The sequence below is a fragment of the Lycorma delicatula genome, chromosome 3, assembly GCF_047948215.1.
Source record: "Lycorma delicatula isolate Av1 chromosome 3, ASM4794821v1, whole genome shotgun sequence".
Lineage (NCBI taxonomy): Eukaryota > Metazoa > Arthropoda > Insecta > Hemiptera > Fulgoridae > Lycorma > Lycorma delicatula.
Window position 1 is genome coordinate 132,168,324 of NC_134457.1, and position 23,356 is coordinate 132,191,679.

At 27.6% G+C, this 23,356-nt stretch overlaps 1 protein-coding gene across 1 annotated transcript in view; it reads left to right on the forward strand.

Moving 5' to 3' along the window:
* LOC142322004 (uncharacterized) overlaps positions 1–23,356 on the forward strand; it is a 783,616-nt gene that overhangs the window by 695,882 nt on the left and 64,378 nt on the right. The window contains exons 9-12 of the mRNA XM_075360579.1: positions 15,161–15,249; positions 19,451–19,514; positions 20,756–20,898; positions 22,809–22,933. Of these exons, the coding sequence (XP_075216694.1) occupies positions 15,161–15,249; positions 19,451–19,514; positions 20,756–20,898; positions 22,809–22,933 (421 nt within the window). The remainder of the gene's footprint in view (positions 1–15,160; positions 15,250–19,450; positions 19,515–20,755; positions 20,899–22,808; positions 22,934–23,356) is intronic.

Here is a 23,356-nt window from a genome sequence, read left to right on the forward strand (position 1 = left end):
TAAAAGTTGTGAAGATCTTGATGAAGAAAAAGTTTCATGTACTCTGTTCGATTGATTTATTATTATGTTGTAAAAAGAACAAAATAATTACTTCTTTTTTTTTCCATTTAAACTTGAGTTAACAAAACTTTTTTATCAAAGGTATTTGAACTTCTTTCAAAATTTGTTATAGAATTATATAGTAATTACTGTTCTAATTTTAACCGAAAAATTTGAATAAAAAGAGTTTTTTATTAATTAAAATGCTATATTAAATAGAAAATATAAAGCTGACCAATTTCTGAAAATACTGCGTGAAGCTTCAATCTCGTGGAAATCATTCATGTGCCAAATTAACTTTATGAGCTTACCTCCGCTGATACTTCGACCAGTTTTGTCACTGAAATACGCAAAATGTAGAATTTAAAAATAATTTAAAGGCAAAATATAAAATTAGATAATAATCTAAATTCATTGTTTTGTGATAATTTCGTTATTAAATTATGTCTCAGCTTCCTTCAGATATTATAAAATGCTACTAAATTATACAGAAAATTTACTTGTCCGTTCCTAATGATACATTGAAGAAACCGACAAACCAAGTTTGGTAAAATATGCTTCAAGTATTTTTTAAAATTTGTTTAATATCATTATTTAATAAAATCTTATTGAACTTAAGCATACAGTATCCTTTTAAAAAAATTGTAACAAATTCTTAAGTATATCAGGTAAACATCATACATTTTGTGTTTGTGTGTGTGTTCGCGCGCGCGCGTATGTATATATATATATATACGCGCGCGCAATCAGTTCTGTTTCAGGCACCACAAGTAAATTGTATTACAAAATTCACATGAAGAGGGGTTTCCATCAAACTCCCTCAATAAAGAGTACGTAAATATACATATAAATACATTACATAAAAAGTCTCTATAAATAAACGCACTTGCATTAATTGGGATCACAGATTCAAGAGATTACATTAGTCTAGTGAAAAAGCAAACGAAAATAAAATCCACAGCATTATTAATCAGTAGATACAGATAAACAAAATAGTAACATAAGAAGTTCGCAGAAAGAAATAGAAGGGCGCTAGGCTCCACATTAAGGCATAGTAAAGACGTTTATCACATTCCTGATACTGAAGCAGTTCAAGTGTCATTCAGATATCCCATGTCCAGCACGTATTAGTGTTTAGTAACTGAACATCTTTACTTTTGTCTAGAAGATTAACTGCTAGAAAGTTCACATGAGTGTCGTCGATTCGTTGTCTGTAACTAAAATCAAACCGTTTGATCTCGTCACGGAAATAAGGCAATCCAAGATAGTCGTGAATTTCCTCATTCCGAGCAAACCACGGTGCCTCTGCAATGGATCTCGCCAACTTGTTCTGAAAACTTTGTATAATATTTTAAAACAAAATAATTTTGCTGAATTTTTTAGAATTTGATTTAAATGAAACTTATTCAATGATTAATTTTGCCAACAGACCACAAAGAGAAGAAAATTAAACTACTTGGTTAGTAAAAGGAAAATTAAGGACGGGAATCTTATTAAAAGACCAGACTTCTGCTGCAGGCGGCTGCTCGTTAACACACAAAGACTGCTACAGCATAATGTTTTGCCCAGAAAAATTTTGAAATGTCTTATTGTATATTTATCACGTATTTATTTTATGGCATAATTTGGAAAATTAGTAACCTAGTATTTTGGTGTTTAACTCTGACATGAGGCTTTTATCAGAATTCAGGTTAATTTAAATCGAATTTTGGCGCTTTACTCTTAATAAAAGTTGTCCTTTCGTTTGACCTCACAAAATCTTTTTGAACTTACAAACATTTTATGTTTCAATATTAGAATTCTACATTACATTTTCTACGTATTTTTTATAAATAAAAATTATTTTATATTATCTATATAATGTTACGTTTTATAAATTTAGAAAAAATTATTTATTTAATTCATGCCTTTAGACTGTGCTGACAATCCGGAAATAAACGATTACCTGAAAGTAATGAATCTAAGCACTGAATGTTAGTTTGACTATGACTATTTTAGAGTGTCTGTAGAAATAGTTTGTTAATTTTTACAACTTTGTAGTTTATTAATCGATATTTAAGAAAATGTAGCCTGTTTATGAATCCTACAAGTTTTTAAAAGGAAATTTTATTATGTATTAGCTCGCACAATATTAATCAATTAGACAAGTGTAAATTACTATTTCAGTTCACATATTCTGTGATAAATTAAAAAAAAAAATAATTTCTGTTGTACAATATTTTTTTTTAATATCAAAGCATCTTTAAAAAAATTACATATATCTCAAAAGTAGAATGAGTTAAGAATAAGAATTTCTTTATTAATAATGACGTGCTGATTTTTACAAGTTGTACTGAAAAATTAATAATAAAAAATACCCATTACGAAAACACTCTAGTAAATAAGAAATATCTTGGTGCAGAAACGTTTTCTATAGAGGAGAGGCTTATATTGTTTAACTTCTACATATTTACGTTCTATTTCTCTGGAGAATAGATTAGAAATAGAGACACAGATTGGTGAATAGGGTATACAACTGCCGCCGAACAGGGATATCGCAGGGGTTATCCCGAATATCCATTGGGATAAATGAAGAAAGGGAAATTCATGAGGGTTTCTCTGGAATAACGCCGTTTGCTTGCTATCTATTTTAATACAAATGAGAGAGAAGACTTTTGTATTGACCGAGAATGGGAGAATATAAAATATATGTGTGCGTGTGCGTGTGTTGATTTATTCTTTACATTTCATTACGGTATTTGGTGTTTTTGGATACGTTTTCGTTTCTTTCTTTAGCGGGACGATATTTCTTTATAAATTGCTTAAGCTGTCTCCTTAAAAATGTTTCATCGTTTTACCTCCCTTATGTAGTTTTGTTAAAATGATTAAAGTTTACAGTTTACATTTCGGTTATAGAAGTAGTAACGCAAGAAGTCATCACATCGGTAGCACTTTGGATTTTCAATCCTGAAGATTCCTGTTTGAATCCGGCTTTGACTGATTAAAATGTATATCTTAAAGGATGTTTTTCAGTAAAAAATCAGGTGTAGTCTTATCTTTACTGATACAATAATTAATTAAAAGATTTATTAATAAATAGTAATGCTGGTCTTATAGGAGGTTGTAAATTTTTTATAGTAGGTTGTAAATTAACGTAATTGTAACAACCATGACTTTTTAAATTGCTATTTTCTTTCGTACAATTATGTATATATTAATAATAAAAACATGCATGGCAATTAGTTATGCTATAAAACAAAAAATCCATTACAGTCGTTCCTTGGAAAATACAACTTACATGTTATTAGTTTTAAATATTAAAATTTTAATGTATTTGTACAACATTTTAAAGTATCATTATACATATGAAGAAAAAATATTAGTAATAATACTTTGAGAAATTCATATAAACAACTTTTTTTTTATAGAAATGCTGATATTTATTTACGAAAATGAACTTTTGATTCCTACTGACTGATCTAGCTGATATTACGTATGCACCCCAAAAGTTTATGAAACATTCTTATAAATATTTCTACGGATCGTTTTGCATTCAAAAAGATCATATTGCATTTTAAAAACAAAATATTGCTTCTACCTAACATTACATCGTTATGTACCGCTATTGTATTACATTTTTAACACTGATATTACTCAAAATCATAGTTATTTGAGTATACGCACATTATTTAACAAAGACCTGAGTGAAAACAGACAGAAAAACTTACTTGCCTACTTTGAAAAATTTCCGGTTTTATTTACCGGATATTTTTTCCTCATATAAAACCTTGTTTCTTGCTCCGATTAAACCCTAACCATAAGAGTATTTTTATAATTGTCAAGTAACATTAATCATTATACTAATGGAAGAGTCCAGTAAAGTGCTCAAATATATTTTTTCATTGGGAATTTTTCCTCACTTAACAGGTCTGCTTTGGAAAAAAATAAAATCTTTAGAATTTTTTAAAAATCTTAATTATTACAATGTAATATATTACATTACATTGCAACACGTCTAACGTATGTGGCATTTTACTATTTTCCGTTATGCTAATTAAAAATTGTGAGAAAAAAGGTAAATCATTTAAAACCTATATTTGTAGGGGAAAGAATAAATATTTATGTAAACCTGATACAAGGTTTAATTTTTAAAAGAAAGAAAAAAATTACTTTAAATTGTGCTAAGAATCACGGAGTACGTGGGTGATTAAAGAACCAGCAGTGGCTTTGAGAAACTTATTTCATTCATGTAAAACTAATTATCAATTAGAATTGTTTAACAAAACTGATAGTTTTATTATATTTTTTATAATCTTTATTTTAAAAAATCAATGATCTTTAAAATAAATATTTTTTAAATCGTAAAAATAACTGAAAATTCTTCAAGTAATTTTTTATTCTATAAAGCTGTACGATCTAATAAATGTTAGCTGACCACGGTTTATCTGTTTTTAAGATTAAGTGAAGAAGAATTAGGAATATAAGAATCTTTGTTACGTTTACGTAACTCCTCCAGAATTATTTCAAAATGTACCTACCTATTTAGTATTTTTTTTTGTTGATTTTATTAGTAATCAGTAATTTTGTTGCGCCTACAGATCTTTCAGTTTTGATGAAGGACATTAATTATTTTTATTATTATTTTTTTAAATCCCTTTTTGATTGTAAGAAAAGTAACAATAAAAAATCTAAATTTAATTAATTTTTTAAGTGATGTATATGTACTAGACAATACAAGTTATTTCACGTAATTACGATAAAATTTGTTAACTAATACTAGTAGTGTGATATTTTATTTACTTTGTGAACAGATTTATAAAACCTAGCTATGAATGTGATAAAACGATTTACTCGTGTTAATAGTTAGTTACCTTCTATTACCACATTCGATGACGTATTTGACGATTGGGATATTGGAAACAGCAAGAACGAACAAAGTTATCATACTTAAAAACGTGAAAATGTAGTTAAAAAATGTTTACAAGGAAATTTTGTAAATAAGATTATTTTTCTTAAATCACGTTTTTAATGATAATTATTGTGGCTAGTAGAAATGATTAGTGGGCCTTCATACGTAGTCAAAAGTCTAACAGAAATATAATAATAAAAATAATCTGAAATTAATTACCATTCAAATTATTTTAATACTTAAAAAATTGTAATATAACATTGTCAGTAATAGTACATATCAGTTCAAAGCAACCGATACAAAGAAGAAAAAAAGCTGTTTCATTTCTTTAATTTCGAGTTATTGAAGTCGACGTTAAAAAAAAAAGAAAAATCAATAATTATTAATTCTTACTTGTCACATCAAAAAAGTATTTTACTGATTTTTTATTTTTTTATTTTTTTTTATTTTCAGTGTAGCTGTTTTTATTTTATTTTATAATTTTTTAGTTTGATTATTATTTAAAATTTGAGTAGGCCAATAAAAAAATTTCCTATTGATAGCATAACCGTTGAAAAATGTGTAGTCAAGAAACCTTCTTCTTGATAAAATAAATAAAGAAATGTTGAGAGAGATGACAAAGGAACCAGAATTGAAATATGTTATAAGGATTTCAAGAATGAGAAGGAATATATAATTTTTTTTTTCATGGATTTTGATAATCTTTACTTTGAAAAAGGAATATAGAGAAATTATGTAAATAGATGTTTAGTGAGATTGACCTAAAATTATATTTAAATAAAATATAAAATTATATTAAATTAATGTAAATTATATTATAATTAATTTATATTAATAAAAAAAACAAAATTATATTAAAAAAATACGTATCTATTTTATAAAAATCAATTATATAAAAAATTATATTAAAATTATGTTATATAATTTTAGTAGTCCTAAAATTATATTATATTTTTATGCCTACTTTTCAAATAATTTTCTAGAATTTTCCTCCGAAAATACTTAAGCTGCTAGAATGACATCAGACCGTATGTAAGTACTCTAGACTAGTGATTCCCAAACTCTGTGTCACGACCTCTTTACAAGAGCACCGCGAAATATTGTAAAAGCGTCATAATTAATTGAACCAACACATTTATAGTTATTAATTTAATGTTAATAAAATGAAATAATAATGAAGATATACACGAGTTTTATTTACTTTTGTCTCTTACTTACGAGTATTCATACTTTTACTTAGGGTAGGGCGCCATGGAAACATTTTAGTTGAAAAAGGGCGCCGCGACTCAGAAATTTTGGGAACTACTGCTCTACACTGTGCAATTATGTCAGTAAAAATATTTTCAAATCGTCTGTATAGGCAAAGCAATTTTTCCTTTAAAAATATCTTCCTCTTAAGTTTCTTGGGGAAAACGTAAGGATATTGTAAAATAAATAGGAACACAAGAGTAACATTCACGTAATGAAAACAAATCATCGAAATTGATCCATTTAGTAATATATATATATATATATATATATAAAGTCATATATATATATATATATATATATATATGTGTGTGTGTGTGTGTGTGTGTGTGTGTGTGTGTGTGTGTGTTTGTGTGTGTGTGTGTGTGTGTGTGTGTGTGTGTGTGTGTGTAAATAGAAAAACTAGTTTCTCAATGAAATACTTTTATTACTTTTTAGTATCTGATTGGTCTTTTTAAGGTTCTTTTTTATAATGTTATTTAAACAAATAAAAACAAGTGGTGTTGCTCGGATGTTTCTGTAAGATTTAATAAAGAATGATTGCTTCAAAATTGGTTATATTCTGAAAAAAATTTGGCAAATACTTTATGTTCAGGAACAATAAAGGAAAGAAATATACTGTGCTAAAAAAAGAGGTATGAATAGCAAGCAACATCTGAAATTTTATAGTTGGGTGGCCTTGCGTGTTTTTAACAGTGGGTGGGGGATTGGGTTTTGTGTTGATGGTTATGTTTGACCGAAGTGGAGCCATTTTGCAGACTACAGACTGCAGGAAATGATAGAGACAAGAACTAAATATCCTAGTGAACGACCGGGACTGTTCTGACCATTCACTGCAATTACTGGCCATTACATTCCTCTATACAGTATTCTACATTATTGCATACTATTAAGTCTTCTTCTTCTTCTTCGAATCTTCTTTTTATTTTTCTTCTTTTTCTTTTTCACAATCATCTTCTTTTTTGTTATTGATTGTTATTATTATTACGGCATTATCATTATCATTATTGTAACCAAGTGAATAGTCTGCCAGTACTTCAGTCATAACACTTTTTCTGTTCTCTCTCTTTCCTCTTCTCCTCCTTCTCTCTCTCTCTTATTTAGTTTTCTTCTTCCACTAGTATCTCATCTTTACTCTGATCAGTCAACAATTGGATATAAGTATCAATACAAACCAATTTGCATTAATATCCTGAGGTTATTCACAAAAGAAGTAGTTATTAATTTTTATCAGTATTTCTCTCCGTATGATGTAAAACAACCTCTCCAAAAATAAAAAATGAATCCTTATAATCTTAGATTATAGGGTTTCAAAAATTTTTCATAATATTTATTTTGTAACTAGGAATTAATTATACTCGTTGTTTAACAAAATACTTAATAATTATTCTAATATAAATTTTTTTGTTAATAGTTCTTTTGCATCAATTGGTTTATATTTATAACTGCAAGTTTTTTACCATTACAGCCTAGTCTGTCTTTTATTTATTTATCGTTTTTTTACCAATATATATATATATATATATATATATATATATATATATATATAATTAATTTTTTTTAATACATTAATTTAAGGATTTTAGGAAATTTTCTTAACATATTTGTTTCACTGAATATAGATTATGTATTTACTTAATCAGATTAAAGTTTTATGTTCACTTCAAATGCTACTATTATTATTTATTTTAAGCATATAAAGCCGTCATTATTTTAGGAAGTTTAATTGTCTAATTAATCAAACATTATGGTGCAGGTAGTTTTCTTCTTTGAAAAGAAAGCTCTTTTCTTTTTTGCAGCGTATGTTCATGGTTCATGGTAGTCCACCAGCCAAGTTATTTTTAGTTTATTTTCTTACACTAAGCGGTTTCAAACTTTATTTATTCATCTCGTACTCCGCTCTTGATTTATTATTTTCAGCAACTATAGGCATGTGTCCAGTTATGATCATAAGAAATACATTTTTATAGCATGAGAAAAAATTCCTAGTCTCATCGAAAATTGAACCCAGAACCTTACGGATGAAGGACAGAGAATACCAACTATTACTAAGAATAAACATTTTTTTTTAAAATTTTAATCATGCATAATGTGTTATGATAATCTCTTAATATTAAGTTTTTAATTTTAGGCTTTTTTGAAAGATACTAAACTGGGAAATTGTTCAATTTTTATCTAATTGCGTACTTCTTAATCATCTTCGAAATTTTTAAAGACTTAAAATGATGAAAAACTTAAATTTTACCTCAAATTACTGTATCCAAACAAAGTGAAATTAGTTTTAAAAAATAATTCTAAAAAATTCCATTTCCATTTAAGTAACTGTGATTGGGGATCAGCCTGTTGTTTATGGAAAAAATAAATAAACACGGATTTTAACACGGAGATATTTAAATAACTACAGTACTAATTGGTTAAATAGTAATGGACCAAAGGATTTACTTCTAATTACTGATTTACCCCGTCGTTTTCGAAAATCCAACAAGTTAGTGAAGCACCTGTACATTCTTTACTTATTTCTCAAAATAAAGACAAAAAAACAAACAGAAAGTGAAATGTAGAAAAAGAAATGCGTAATAAGTTCCTCAATAAATGTTCGTTCATAAAAAGGATTCGAATACAAAGTAGAAGTTTAATATAATACTGAACTTACGATTATTTTTAATAAAAAAGAATTTAGGTCTAAATTTTTTTTTCAAATCCTCTCGAAAGCAATTGGATCCGATCTAATCAACTCAAAGTATTATTTAAAAAGAAAGTTTTTAAGTTTAAAACGGCACATAGATCTCAATTCTTGAACTTGTAGGCTTACTTTTAAATTTTTTCTAAGAAGTCGAATCGTAGACATTTTCTTAGTAAAAGATTATTTTAAAAATTTGAGCTACATTTCCCAACGATTTTTAAAGTTTTTTAGTTTTCAAATTAATAAATCATGTTCTCTTCTACCTGAGCCCTGGAAAACCTGGAAAATGTTAATAAATGAATTAACCTACTGAAAGAAAGTACCCGTGATGTAATAATCTAAGTTTACTACTCTGGTAAATGAATATATATTGATAGGTAACCTGAGCGCTTGATTATTCAGTCTTTTCAGTAATGTAGCCTACGTGTCACTTGAAGCTATATCAATTTCTTAAATATTTATGTCATTTTTTGGATTACTCTTTATTTTATAATCTCATTAATGCAGCCGTTTTACTTATCAGTATCTCAGTTGTCTGCTTGCATATCCGTATAATAATTATAATAATATTTTTTCTTTTGAATTTTTATACTTCTGGTATTTGTTTCGTGATACCGTTATAACACGAATTAATTCGTTATACATCTCCAAAAATACATCCGAGTGATTTTTGTTTTATTTTATTGTGTTTTTTTTTTAAGAGGCTAGATTTGAGATAGAAAAGTATTATGAAGTTTTAAAGATAAGTTTATACATTTGCGTTTTATTTATTTTAAATCGGATATAAGTAGAATAATAAATTCTGCATAATAAGAAATTTTATTGTCTGTTATTACCTGTAACGTTACAGCTAATACTGGAAAGACTTAAATCTAAACATTTATTTTAAAGAATGAACTATTCTAAACGGTTACTAAATTAAAATAAGGGGAAACGAAAAGATCGTTATACTCGTATCCAGTCCAGATGGAGAATTTAGGAGGTAAAGAAAGATTTTCCAACCTTTCAGTATGTTTTATACCATATTATCTTTTGTTAATACTATTCTCAGTTGGGTAATTTGTATAATTTTTTTAATTTTGACTTGCAACCTGTAATTATAAAATTATAAGTTTTTAATTTTTTCGTAAGTGTTGTCTATTTTGTTTTATCTTTTTTACATTTATTTTTACTAATTTCTTTAAAACTTATATATATGATTGTGATAGTGATTATTTAAAATTCAAATTCCGCATTTATTACTAGTTTTTTATAATTTTATAAAACAGTTCATAAGCGTTTTCTTCGTTATTTTATTCATAAATATTTATAAGTGTTATCATGTTTCATTCGTGTGCATATTTTTCAGTATAAAATATACAGAATACTCTGTTATTCTTTTCAGATCCTCTTCTTTTTGATGTTATCATCTCAAATTTGACCGTAATCATTTGTAATATTTTTTAAGGTTTTAATTTGTTCTTAATCTTCTTATTATAATCTCTTTTGATACTTCTAAGATTATTTTCATTCGTAATCAGTAAGTTTGAAAGTGTTCAATTCTGGCATCGCTCATTAGTGAAATTTTGTAGGAATTTCGAGAATAAATTTACACGAACTGTATTAAGAGTATTCGTATAGTATTATTAAATTATCAAGAAACATAAAAGTATGCTTAATGCTACGTGTCTGTATGAGTGAATATGTGATTTGTAATACGAAACGTAAATGTATGTACATAGGTCGTTAGCCTTATATATGTATTTATGTATGCTCGAATATAAAAGTTAATAATTTCGTAATAAAAATATAAATTCCCTTTCTATAAAGCTGAATGGTTATGGAAGAAAATCACCGCGGGGCATATTTATATGCGCATAATTTTCTTTCTCGTGATTCCTTCTTTTTATTGGTCTGTATTTTTGTGCGTAGTTGATATTCAATTATTTATTCCATAAGTTTTTTATAAATTCAAAACATTAGCTATAAGTGTCAACAATCTTCACTTTAAGTAGTTTTTTCGGAAGTTCTGAAGTTTCCTTTACGTTTTGTACACAGCCTAACTTAACAAGTGTTTAGTTGTATTTGTGAAATTCATTTGTCTTTAAATACACCCATTTAATACGTATAGTAAATAAAACTTATAAAAACATTCGTTGCGTAGCAGTTAAGCTTAGTAATAGTTGACCACAAGGCAAGAGCATTAGCGCTTGAGTGCATGATCATGTACAAGTATACAAGTGTAGTACAAGTGTAAACAAGTTTCCTTATATCGCCCCTCTCTCAATTTTTACCGATATTTTATTGACACTGTTTGATTTTTATCTTCAATATAAGCGAATTATTAGATTTTAAACTCGTCAGCGGCTAATTTAAACATATAATAATAATGAAATAACCGAATCCCAGCTCATCGAATCGGCTGACAACTTTATCATTAAAAAATTACAAGTACTTATTTCAGATGCGAATTTTAATATTTTAGAATCTCTTTAAAAAATCGCTTCAAAAATATTCAATTAAATTTTCACCGATCTTTTTTTGTATGAAAAATGTAAAGCTAATAAATAATTGGTATTTTCTCTAACTTTGTTCGCCCCGAATATTCGAATTTATCCCGCCGATTTTAATGAAACTGGCCCTAGTAGAATAGGATTGGATTGATTAAACAGACCGATAGTCAATCATATAAGTCTCAGTTGTGATTTGAATAATCTTTGGTATGGCTGTCGAGCACAGCTGACGTCTGACAATGGTCCATGTGAACGCGACATTAAACAATATTGTTATCTCTGGGAATGAGGGATGTTTACTGGTTTTATCGACTGATAATAACCGAACTTTTTTTATTATTTTTTTTCTTTGATATTGGTTTCAAATTTTTCCAAAAGTTGATTATATCTACAAAAAAAAAAAATATATATATATATGTATATAGGCTTACGTTTAATATAAGTTGTATAACTATATATATTTATACAAATAAATTATCAAATTTATCCAATTAATGAATTGATGTAATCTACTGTATTAAAAAGAGAGGATTAGTTTTTATTTGTATTATGCTGTGAGGTAAACGAAGCGCTGCACTGTTTTTAAATTCTAGAACATCATAATGTAGAGATATCTGTCGAAACTTTATTTGAATTTACATAGGGTGCTGCAATCTAACGAATTTTCACCCAACCAATTGGAATAGTAAAACTTTTCTTAAGATCCTAATCTGATTCACCGTAGAGCGACGCTAAGAACGAATTATAAAGTACAGTACTTAGTATTCTTCTTTATACCTATACCATTATTATATTCTTACTGAGGTACATTTTATATATTGGATTAATAATTTATTGGTGAGAATTGCGGTTAGTAATTACAAGAAATCTTTAAAAAAAATTAATTTTATTGTATAGTAATGTAAAGTTTTTGAAATCTGACCATTAAATCTCTCGCGTGCGTCTTATGTATAGCTGTTGATGCAAAATTTCCTTGAAAGTCTTTTAGAGAATTTATTTAATTCTGCTGAAAACTAATGCAGAGTTCGTATATCATCGTTAAATAAAAAACTGTACTTTTGGGTGTTTAGAAACAATATGCGCCGTTAAGCTATATTATTAGATTCTTCTTACAGCATTATTGATTTAGAATGAATTGTTCCATTCTATTTAATTCAGAATATTTTTAAGCTTCACTGCTTATTTTGCAGCCAGTTGGCTACAATAAATAAATTACCAGATTAAACTCAACAAACCTTTTTTTTAAATGGGATGATTTTCGATTCGCAAAATATTAGAATTAAAATATTTTTTTGTACAACATTCACTATTTAATTACTGGATACATTTAAACTTCTGCAATCCCCGACCTTAGTTTACTTTAACATTAAAAACAAAGAGAAATAAGTAAGAAATTACAGACAATAAACACGATCGCGTATACGCAGAATGACTCATATAAGTACATGTTTCCGTAGAATTACATGGAGATTTAACCAAACAAACAAAGCTGAACGATAGTAATTTCAGTTAACAAATAAATTAGAATTGAAATGCTGTATCTTGGTATCCTGCCAGATCGACTTTCCAAGACTAGTCCTTAAATCTCATCTAAATCTGTAATTACGAATTATTTCCACAGAATAAAAAATCTGATGTGGATACCAGATGATTTCCTTGTACGCCTATTAAATAACATATACACATTATTTTAAAATGAAAAGTACATAAAATTTTATTCCATTAATAACTTCTGATACTTTTTCATATTTTCTGTTTGCTGTTATTATTGAATTATTATCTATCATAAAGATTTTTTACAATCAGAGGTTAATAACTATTAATAAATCAGTATATTTAAATATAAAAAAAATTAAAAAAAGGAGATGAAGTCGGATTTGAACCTGTGTCTTTCCCTTGTAAGATCCAGATATTTCATTAATTAAAATTGTATTTGGCTATAACTCCGGAACCAATGAAAATAAGTGCCACTTATGATATATCGTTGAAAAGCTCTCAATGAGGGCTTATTACTGAAGTTAAGAAAAAGTTCAAAATTCTAATGTTTTTGGATTTTGTTTTTGATTTTTGGTACAGGTAGATGCACGACTAGGTGATACAGCAGTCCTAAATTCAAAATTTCAACATCCTACGGCTAATCAATTTTGAGTTATGCGAGATACATACGTATCATCGTGACAGACGTCACACCGAAACTACTCAAAATGGATTCAGGGATAGTCAAAATGGATATTTCCGTTGAAATTTGAAAACCGAAATTTTTTGTCATCACAGTCCTTCCTTTACTTCGTATAAGGAAGTAAAAACCGTTCATACGCTTGCCTTTTTAAGAAAATTTCACCATTGTGTTTACTTCCTTTTACGAAGTAAAGAAAGTATTGTGATAGTGAAAAATTTCGGTTTGCAGATTTCAACGGAAATATCTACTTAGAACCACTCCTGAATCCATGTTGACTATTTCCGGTGTGACGTCTGTACGTACGTATGTATGTGTGTATGCATGTATATGCACGTTCGTATCTATCTTGCAAAACTCAAAAACGGAACGATAGTAATTTGAAATTAACCCGATTTAAACCTGATTTAAAAAACCATAAGCGTGTATCATCGTTAATTAAAAAACTGTACTTTTGGGTATTCAGAAACAATATGCGCCCTTAAGCTATATTATTAGATTCATCTTTTCTTACAGCATTATTGACTTAAAACGAGTCGTTCCATCCTACTTAATTCAGAATATTTTTAAGCTTCACTGCTTACTTTGCTTGTATCACCTACCCCAGCTCAAAAATCATAAATGGCAATGGTAACATTTAATTATATTAATTGACAACTCGAAAAAATAATGAATTTTGGTGAAAATAAAATTTAAAATTCCTGCACACCTTCGCTTGGTAGGTGTGAAAAACTATTTCTGGTAGTACTTTTTTAAATTTCAGTCCAACAAAAATAACTGTAAAATTACGTGATATTATTTCTTAAACAATTTTAAATAATCATAGTCTGTGGATTAAGAATGTGAAAATTATTTTTTAAATTATCAATACAAAATTTCGCCCTTAGTGTTTTATAAATTTTCAAGGGTTGAAAACTTATTTTTTTTAAATAAGATGATATAGCTTGTGATACCTCATTGGAAGGCCCTTTAAATGACAAGTAATTTGGTATGAATAAAATAAAAATTGGTTCACTGGTATTGAAGTTGACTAAAAATGTGATTTTTTTTTTAGGCTATGTTGGGATGACCTAAAGTTAAAACTTTAAAGTTAAAGTTACTGACCTAAAGCATTAGGTCTGAAATTGTCCATTCTTCTTAAAAATGTGTTAAATTTCTTCAGCATTGAAAAATCATACCAGTAAATACAGCATTATAACATTAGTTATAACATACACACACATGTCATTCATGTATATATATGTCATTCTGATATTCATGTCATTTTTGCCCAAATATTCAAGAAAATTCTTTGAAAAATGTAAGAAAAAATAATTTATATCCCTTCATTCCACATTCTTAGCTCATTGTTTCTCTGTATTTCATTTATTATTTTTATTTAGATGTAGGTTACTGTGCATTTCTGGCAGATTTAAAAAAAAAATTTGTAATAGAAGGAATAATTTTAAAAGTCGTGCTCAAATTTTAAATAAAAAAAAAAAGAAGTGAAACAAGAACACTTTTTAGAAAAAATAAAAATGGCTAAAAAATATTCTAAATAATACGGTTTCAATTATTTTTTAACTTTTGAAGGAAATAAAACTTTTTTCGCTTATCAGAATATTACATTTAATGATTTTGTTGATCTGTTGCAGGGTGAAGATAATGTAGAATATTTTCTTGGTTTAACACCAACTGGAGTTATAGTACTTCGAAACAAGAATAAAGTTGCAAATTATTTCTGGTATGTTATAATAACATATTATGTTACAAATATAAATTGTTTTATTCATTTTATGGATTGTGTTCAACTATTTTTAAAAAAATGTTTAGTTTTTTTTTGTACATTGCAATCTGCTTGACTAGTAAACAATAAGCAACTCCTTCCTCTCCCCATGACCCAATCAGATGAGGATGATATGTATGACATGTAAATGAAATGTAGTCTTGTACTGATTCAGGCCGACCATTCCTAAGATGTATGGTTAATTAAACTCCGACCACCAAAGTACACTGTTGTCCACTGTCTAATATTCAAATCCATATAAAAGCAATTAACTTTTACTAACATTTTTAACAGGAACTTCAAAATCTTCTACTTTGAAAATCAGCTGTTAAATAACTGATTTGTGACAAGTTTAACCATTAGACTAGCCTGGTGGGAAATAGTTTATTCAGTGTTTTTTTTTTTTTTTTTTGTATTACTATTGCTTCATTTAAATTGACTATTATGTCAGACAGTCTTTTGATTATTCTTTCATTTAATTTTCACAAATAATCATTCACATTATCCAGGATTACAATATAGATATTGTTTCTGTTATTGATGTTAATATTAATTATTTGGTGTATTGATATTATTGTTTGTTTGTATAAATATTGTTATTTTTATTCACATTGATATTGTTGAACTTCACAGTAGTGTAAATAAATTATTATATAAAAGAGATGTGCTGTTGTGTAACTTACATGTAATGTAAGTTACACAAATAGCAAATTTCAATTTTTTTTTAGAAAAAGAATTCCTTTTTAATGTTTAAACAAGATATTATAAACAAATAAATTTTTTAACAAACAGTTTGTTTGTAGTAGCAATTAGTAACAAACAAATGTAAATATTTTTCTTTATAATTTTTTTAAATTTAATTTAAAAATTAATTTACCATATTGCAGCAGAATTTCTGTAAGTTAAATTTAATAACAGTATTAAGAATTTTTTCCTTATGTCAACCTGCTGACAAGTGACAAAAAATTAGAAACGTCACATTTTTAAAAAATTAGATAATTAATGAGAATGCATTAATAATATAACTTGCAACAACAATGAGGTGTGTAGTTATTTAGATGATGAGATAGATCTCATAAGGATGTCATTATAAAATGGGATTTTGAAGAGAATATGCAGGATTCTTACATTTTTACATGACTTAATAAAAATAGTATTATTAAGTGTACAATTTTTTAATATGTAGTTTTTTTGACTTACCTTTAAAAATTTTTTAAAAGTTGACTGATCAATCATTTGACCAATTTGATGCATTTCTCCCTTCCATTCTATTCTCTGGGAGTTATTTTACTTCATTTTATATCAAACTTTCAGTTATTGATTTTTTACATTCTATTCTTTATTAGTCTTTATTGTTTCCATGCTCTGCAATTCCTTCCAGAAACAAATTACTCATCCCTGGGACTCTTCTTAATACGTAGCCCATAAATCTTATCTTTTTTAAGATTTCACAATAAATTTTAGTGTTCATCAGCTTCTCTTATGACTGCTTCTTTTTGTATCTACCTAATTATAAAATCTACCCATATTATAAAAGCTCATATTCATTACTTTTTTATCTTCCCTATTATCATATGCCAATTTCTTTTTAATTGTTTAATTTATTGTTTATACTAGTATAGTACTAGTATAAAAAATAGTAGTAAAAAACTAGTAGTATACTTGTAGTTTTTGTACTTTACCCAATAAATACTGTCCTTTCTTAAGAATAAATTCCACAAACTTCTTAATTTATGTCACAATTCTTAATTTTTAACTTCTTGTTATCCTCCTTCGATCACATTTCAGCATGTTTGTTTTATTATTACTCATTTTCAAATAGAATAGAATAGAATTTCTTCCCAGCAATGTGCTCATTATTTATACTCATTACTTCTATTAACTCATTTTTAGTTTTAACCAAAATAATATCATTAGCAGAATCTTAACACTTATTTTTTGTCTGTGGACTGCTATTCTGCCTCAGAACTTTCATTTAATTCTTTTATTACTTCTTCCATATAAAAAGTGAAAGAGAAAGAGAAAAGTGAAAAAGACAATATCTGCAGCTCACTAATTCCTGTAATTGGAACTTGTGTTTTCTCTCTTTTTTCATTCTTATAGCTCTCTGATTCTTAAAAAGCAAATAAAAATAACTCTTCCTTCTTTATATTTCAATCCTCCTTTTTTTTAACTATTAAACATTCTACACACTCTGCATCTACATAGGCCATATCAGTAGCTTTATTTTTTTTAACCTAGTTTCTGAAGTTAATCTGAGGATTAAAATTGTTTGCCATGCCCTGATCTTTTTTCTGAACCCTTTACCTGTTACATAATTCTTTAAATAATTTATTATAGTTAGTTGTAGACATGAGATGTTAAACTGTTATTTTGTGAAATGTTAAACTTATTTATTATTTTTTTATGACTGCATAGAATCACTTTAGTTAGACTGTTATCCAAGTCTCTTTGATGGGACTCAAGTCTCTTTGTTTGGGCCTTGCAGTCTTTCCAGTACTTTTTCATACCTTCCGATCTTTATGCACTTTCTAGTGTTGAAAATTTTCATGTTGTGAGTTTTTTCTTGTGAGTGTGAAGCGAGTGTTTTTTTCTTGATTTTCTTGTTTAATTTTTTCTTATCTGTGATGTCTATCTGGTGTAAGGCCAATTTCCTTCAGATCCTCTCTTATTTCTTTGATCTATCTGTATTCTGTCTTCGTGTATTTTTTGAGTTGAGATTGTACTGTACTAGTTGTTTCAGAAGTCTTTAATCTTGCAACCTTATCATATGTCCAAAGAATCTCCTAGTCTCCTCTAATGTATGGTATCAGTGATGGGTTCTAATTCTTTGTACATGACTTTGGTGGGCACAATCCACCACTGCCCATCTCTCTGGTACTTTGTATTGATGCAGGTTCTTTCAATACTTCTTCAATTTTCTGGAGTTTGTCTGTCTTTGATTGTTTGTTCAGGTGGAAGAGTGTTTCTGCTGCGTAAGTGGCTTCTGGTTTTATAACTGTATTGTGTCTTATTTTTGCGTTTATTGATAGGCATTTTTTATTGTAAGTGTACCAGGTTAATTTTTGAGCTTTAGCTAGTTTGTTTCTTTGTATTTGGGCCACGGTTTTTTTGTTTAAGTTGTTTGTTACTATTTTTTTCACGTATTTAAATCGGGTTAGTATTTTGATTTTATTACCGTTTATGTTTACTTCTTTTAATCGTGTTGGTCTTTGGGGCATAATTTCTGTCTTTTTGAATGAAATTTTGAAGCCAATTTTATTTGCAATGTTTTGAAGTTCTAATATCTGTGATTTAGCTTTGTTGATGTCATTTAGACAGTTGCATAATAGTGGTGAGAGCCCATTGCTTTGGCACAGTTCTGTTTTGACCTCAAAAGGTTTAGAGGGCTCGCTTCTGAATTTGACCTTTGACTTAGTGTTTGTGAGGGTCAGTTTTATTTATCATGTTTATTAATTTGGTATGTAGTCTGAGGTGTCTTAGAATTTTTTGTAGGGATTCTCTGTGGATGCAGTCATAAGCTTTCTTGAAATCTACAAATGTTATCGCCAGTCTTTGTTTCTTTTCTGTTGTAATCCATTACTCATGATCTGGTCTGGACTCCAGGGTGTGAAACCTTCGTGGTATTCTAGTTCTTTCCCGAGTTGTGGACTGATCCTTTTGCTTGATTTATTTGCTGTGATAAAAATAATGTTTTTATTGAAATCTAAGTCTAGTTCTCCCATCTTTTAAATTTTAGTTATTAATGTGTGTAATGTACTAGAGTTATTTGTTACTCATAGAAATTTGCAATTCAGATGGCATATCATCAATTCCTTCTACTTTAAGCTTTTTAAATGTTTCAGATCACTGACAAATTCAAATTGTTTGTTTCTAAAAAATCATCATCAATTTGTTTTTCTTTTATCAATTTTTCAGATAATCTTTTTCTTTATATATTCTATGCATCTGTAGAATTTTATAAGTGTATAAAATACATTTTTTCTCAAAACATATTCAAATATAAAGCAACTCAACAATACATATTCTTTATTCAGATATTTTTATAGATATAATTTATGATAGTGAATTACATTTTATAGGAAACATTTTATTTTGTTTGCATGTATAACAGGAATGAAAGAAATTGCAAGCTGTTAAAATAAATTGGTTTTTTCAGGCCCAGAATAACAAAGATATACTACAAAGGAAGATATTTTATGCTTCGTGTCTGTGATAAAAATGTAAGTAAAATTAATTTATATTGTTTATTGTAATACTGAAAGTATCCATGTTAATCAGATGTAACCTGCCTTGAAACATTACAGCAGGTTAATAAATAAACAAAAATATTTGTGAATTATATAATAAGAATATAAATTGGCTTCAATTTTATAAGTATTGCTGTTGAAGGAACATACAGGTGTACATATCACACTTCCTAATTTTATCAACAAAAATTAAAGTTAATATGGATAATTCTGAATGAATATGAGTGGCAGACATTTTTGATTCTACAGAATATTTTTATGAATGTATTTTTTTATTTTAATTCAGTAGTAAATAATTTAATGTCATGAGATATTGTACAAAGTGATTTCTGTACTTTTACAAAAAATCAAATAAATTGCTATTACCTGGTAAAAGTTACGAGATAGTAGCTTGATTGTTCATTAGAAATACAAAAAGGGGAAAATATTATTCAATCAGATAGTTATTCTATTTATTAAACATACTAGTATCAACAGTTGTATACTCTTTTTTAAACTTATCCCTTTTATTTATTATAACATGTTATTCTCAAAAATGAAACTCGCATATCTAACAATAAGATTTGTGAACATTATTATTTAGCGGTTTTGACAGATAAATACAGGTCCCAGTATGACAGGTTCTGGTAGTATGCCAAGACATATATTTAGCTACATGTAAAGGTTATTTTTGCATAAAAATTAGTCAGTAAAACTATAAAAAGATGTCATCTATTAAATTTATAATATACTTACTCTAACATGATGGACCTTTAACTTTTCTTTAGCTTTTTAATTATACTTATTATGTAAATATTAATTTGAGGCGTGGCTGTACATTTTATTTCAGTTTCTCACCTTTCACCACACGTGAGGTAGCATTTCATAGAGTATTGATGTAAGATATATTAATTCCAATTTTTTATGATTTGTTAATTTTGATGTTTGTTTTTTTTACAGCATTAATTCCATTTTTTATGATAATCATGACTTATAATGCAATGCAGTCTTTCTTGACATTTCTTGACTTTTGTGAACATTCTGTTTGGGGAGTGGGTTGAAATCAACAATACATGAAAACATGAAAAATTAAACACATAACTTTCCCTTACTTTGATACAATATCTAATAAAGCATTAAAATCATTTTTGTAAAACGAACTAAAACTAATATTGTAATTTTTTTAATTCTGGTATATATCGCTTATACATTTTTATATGTGATTTATTATAAAGAATGAAGAGAATACGTACGGATTTGAAACACCATCTAAGCCTGCATGCAAACATTTATATAAATGTTGTGTTGACCATCATGCTTTCTTCAGACTTGTACAAGTTTCACCCAACCCTCCTGATATTATTGGTTCTAGATATAGGTAAGTAGATTTAGTTTAATTTACATTCTCTTTCTAGTTTAGTTATAGAGGGTTATCAATTGTATAAAGGATTATAAATTGTTGAGTTTTGTTGAAAGAAATATTGGGTATAATTTGTTATAAAAAGTAAAATAGCAATAATATTTGTTGTTACTTCAGTAACAACAAATCAGTAAATTAACCCATCTATCTTGCTTTAAGACTCTTGTTATATGCAGTTACAACACTATAATTGGCTAAATTTTGGGATTGTTTTGAGCTATCATATGTATAAAGTAATTTATGCATACATCCTCTAACATATCTTTTTCAGTTTTTGTTGTTTTTATGAAAAACATTTTGCAAGGAAACATTTCAGTATTCAGTGTAATTCAATTCATTTAATCAACCGACATAATTTTTCTCCCAAAAAAGTAATTATATGTTTTTTTTTTAATTTTTAAATGGCTCCTTGTTTTTTCTTTTCTAAGTACCAATTAACAAACATGCAGATGGGCAATAGAAAATGTTATAAATGAAAATTTGAAAATTATTGAAAATGAAAAATAGTTTTTTCTGTCAAATTATTAAACATTAAAAAATTTGCTTAAAGCTAAAAAAAAAATCAATGATACAATCAATGTCCTTTACTTAGCCAGTCGTAAAAAATTAGCTACTATTCTAATATCACTTGAATAAATAAAAATTTTACGTATTTAAATAAAAAGATACAAATTTTTTCGCATGTTTGATATATAAATATCCATTTATTTAATGGATAACGAAAATTAGAAGTAATTTTTCTATGTGTTTGTGAGTGTGTGCTAGAATAAATGTGATAAAAAACATGCAAGCATGTTTTATATCACATGTTTTTAATAAAAAACATGGCATTTATTGGCAACTTCTTGAAAAAGCAGATGACAATGCTAAGGATCATAACCCATTCATGCAAAGGATCATAAAGGAAAATGAAAGCTGGGTTTACAGCTATGACATTGAGATAAAAATTCAGTCATCACAATGGATTGGCAAAACATCTTCATGCCCCAAGAAAGCAGGTTAGTCTTGATCCGATGTCAAAGTGATACTCTGTTTTTTAAATTTTAATGGAATTATGCATTTTGAATTCTTGCCTCAATGTGAAACAGTGAACCGTGTGTTTTATCAAGGCGTTTAACTACGATTATGTGAAATTACTCTTTTTGAGACCAGAGTTGTGGTGAGACAACTTATGGTTTCTTCACCACGACAATGTGCTAGCACATTCAGCTTTGTCAATTTGTCAGTTTTCTGCCAAAAATCTGATGACTGTCCTCCTTCAGCCTCCCTATTTGCCAGACCTTGCGATTTTTTCTTTTCCAAAATTAAAATCAATGATGAAAGGACACCGTTTTGTGACTGTTGATGATAAAAAAAATTCATCATAGACCTTAAAGACCATTTCAAATGAAGCTGTTCAGGACTGCTTCACGAAGTGGGAACACTGCTGGGAAAAGTATGTGAATAGGGGAGGGGAATACTTTAAAGGGGACAAGGACCAATAATCTGTAAAATTAATAATAAAGATTAAGAAAATAAAGTTTGGTTAGTTTCTGAACAGACCTTGTATATATGTATTTAAATATTATATACTAGTTACAACATCCATGTGTAAGTATAATTTTTACTTATATATGTACCGATGTTTACTACGAGGTCACTTTGAAATCAGTTTTGTTCATGAAACAAAGAAAGATCAAAATATGATTTTGTAAGCAATAAACTTGTAAAATGTAATCCAAATTCCTAAATACTAATTTACTGATGTTCCCAAGGATTAAAAGAATAAAAAATGTTACTTTAATTAAATGAAATTGTTTTTACTTTTACATCTAGAAAATAATAAACAGATTTAAACAGCTATTGATATGTCAATATTTAATTTACAGTAGTGGAAGAGCAGAGAAATTTTCATCACAGCGAGAAGCACAGATGAGATTACGTAGTCCACCTCAGTTCACCAGGACACCAAGTCGTCGATATCAACGAAGGATTGTTGAAGGAGCTCAGGACTGTTAGTATTCATATTTTCTTTGTAATATGGTTATATATCCACACAACACATTAATATAAGTAACTGTTAACACTTAATAACACCGAATTCTCATGAGGAATGGACATAATTTTTGAATGCATATTACACATCAAAATAAAGAAAATATTTCATTATCAACAATATTTTGTTTTCCAGTTACGGTTGCCAAATGATATTTTTCAAATCTCTACTGTTAATGTAAATTAGTATCATACTTCACTTCTGTAAATGCCAGTTATGGAAAGAGTTTTTGGTTTTCCAAGTGTAAATTGAATTGAAGGTTTTAAAAAATTCAATTCCAATACTCTATCATTTGACTAACAAATGATTTTTTTAACAACTATATTGACTAACAGTCCTTTTTTATAAACCTCCATGTATACTATTTAAAAATACTCCTTT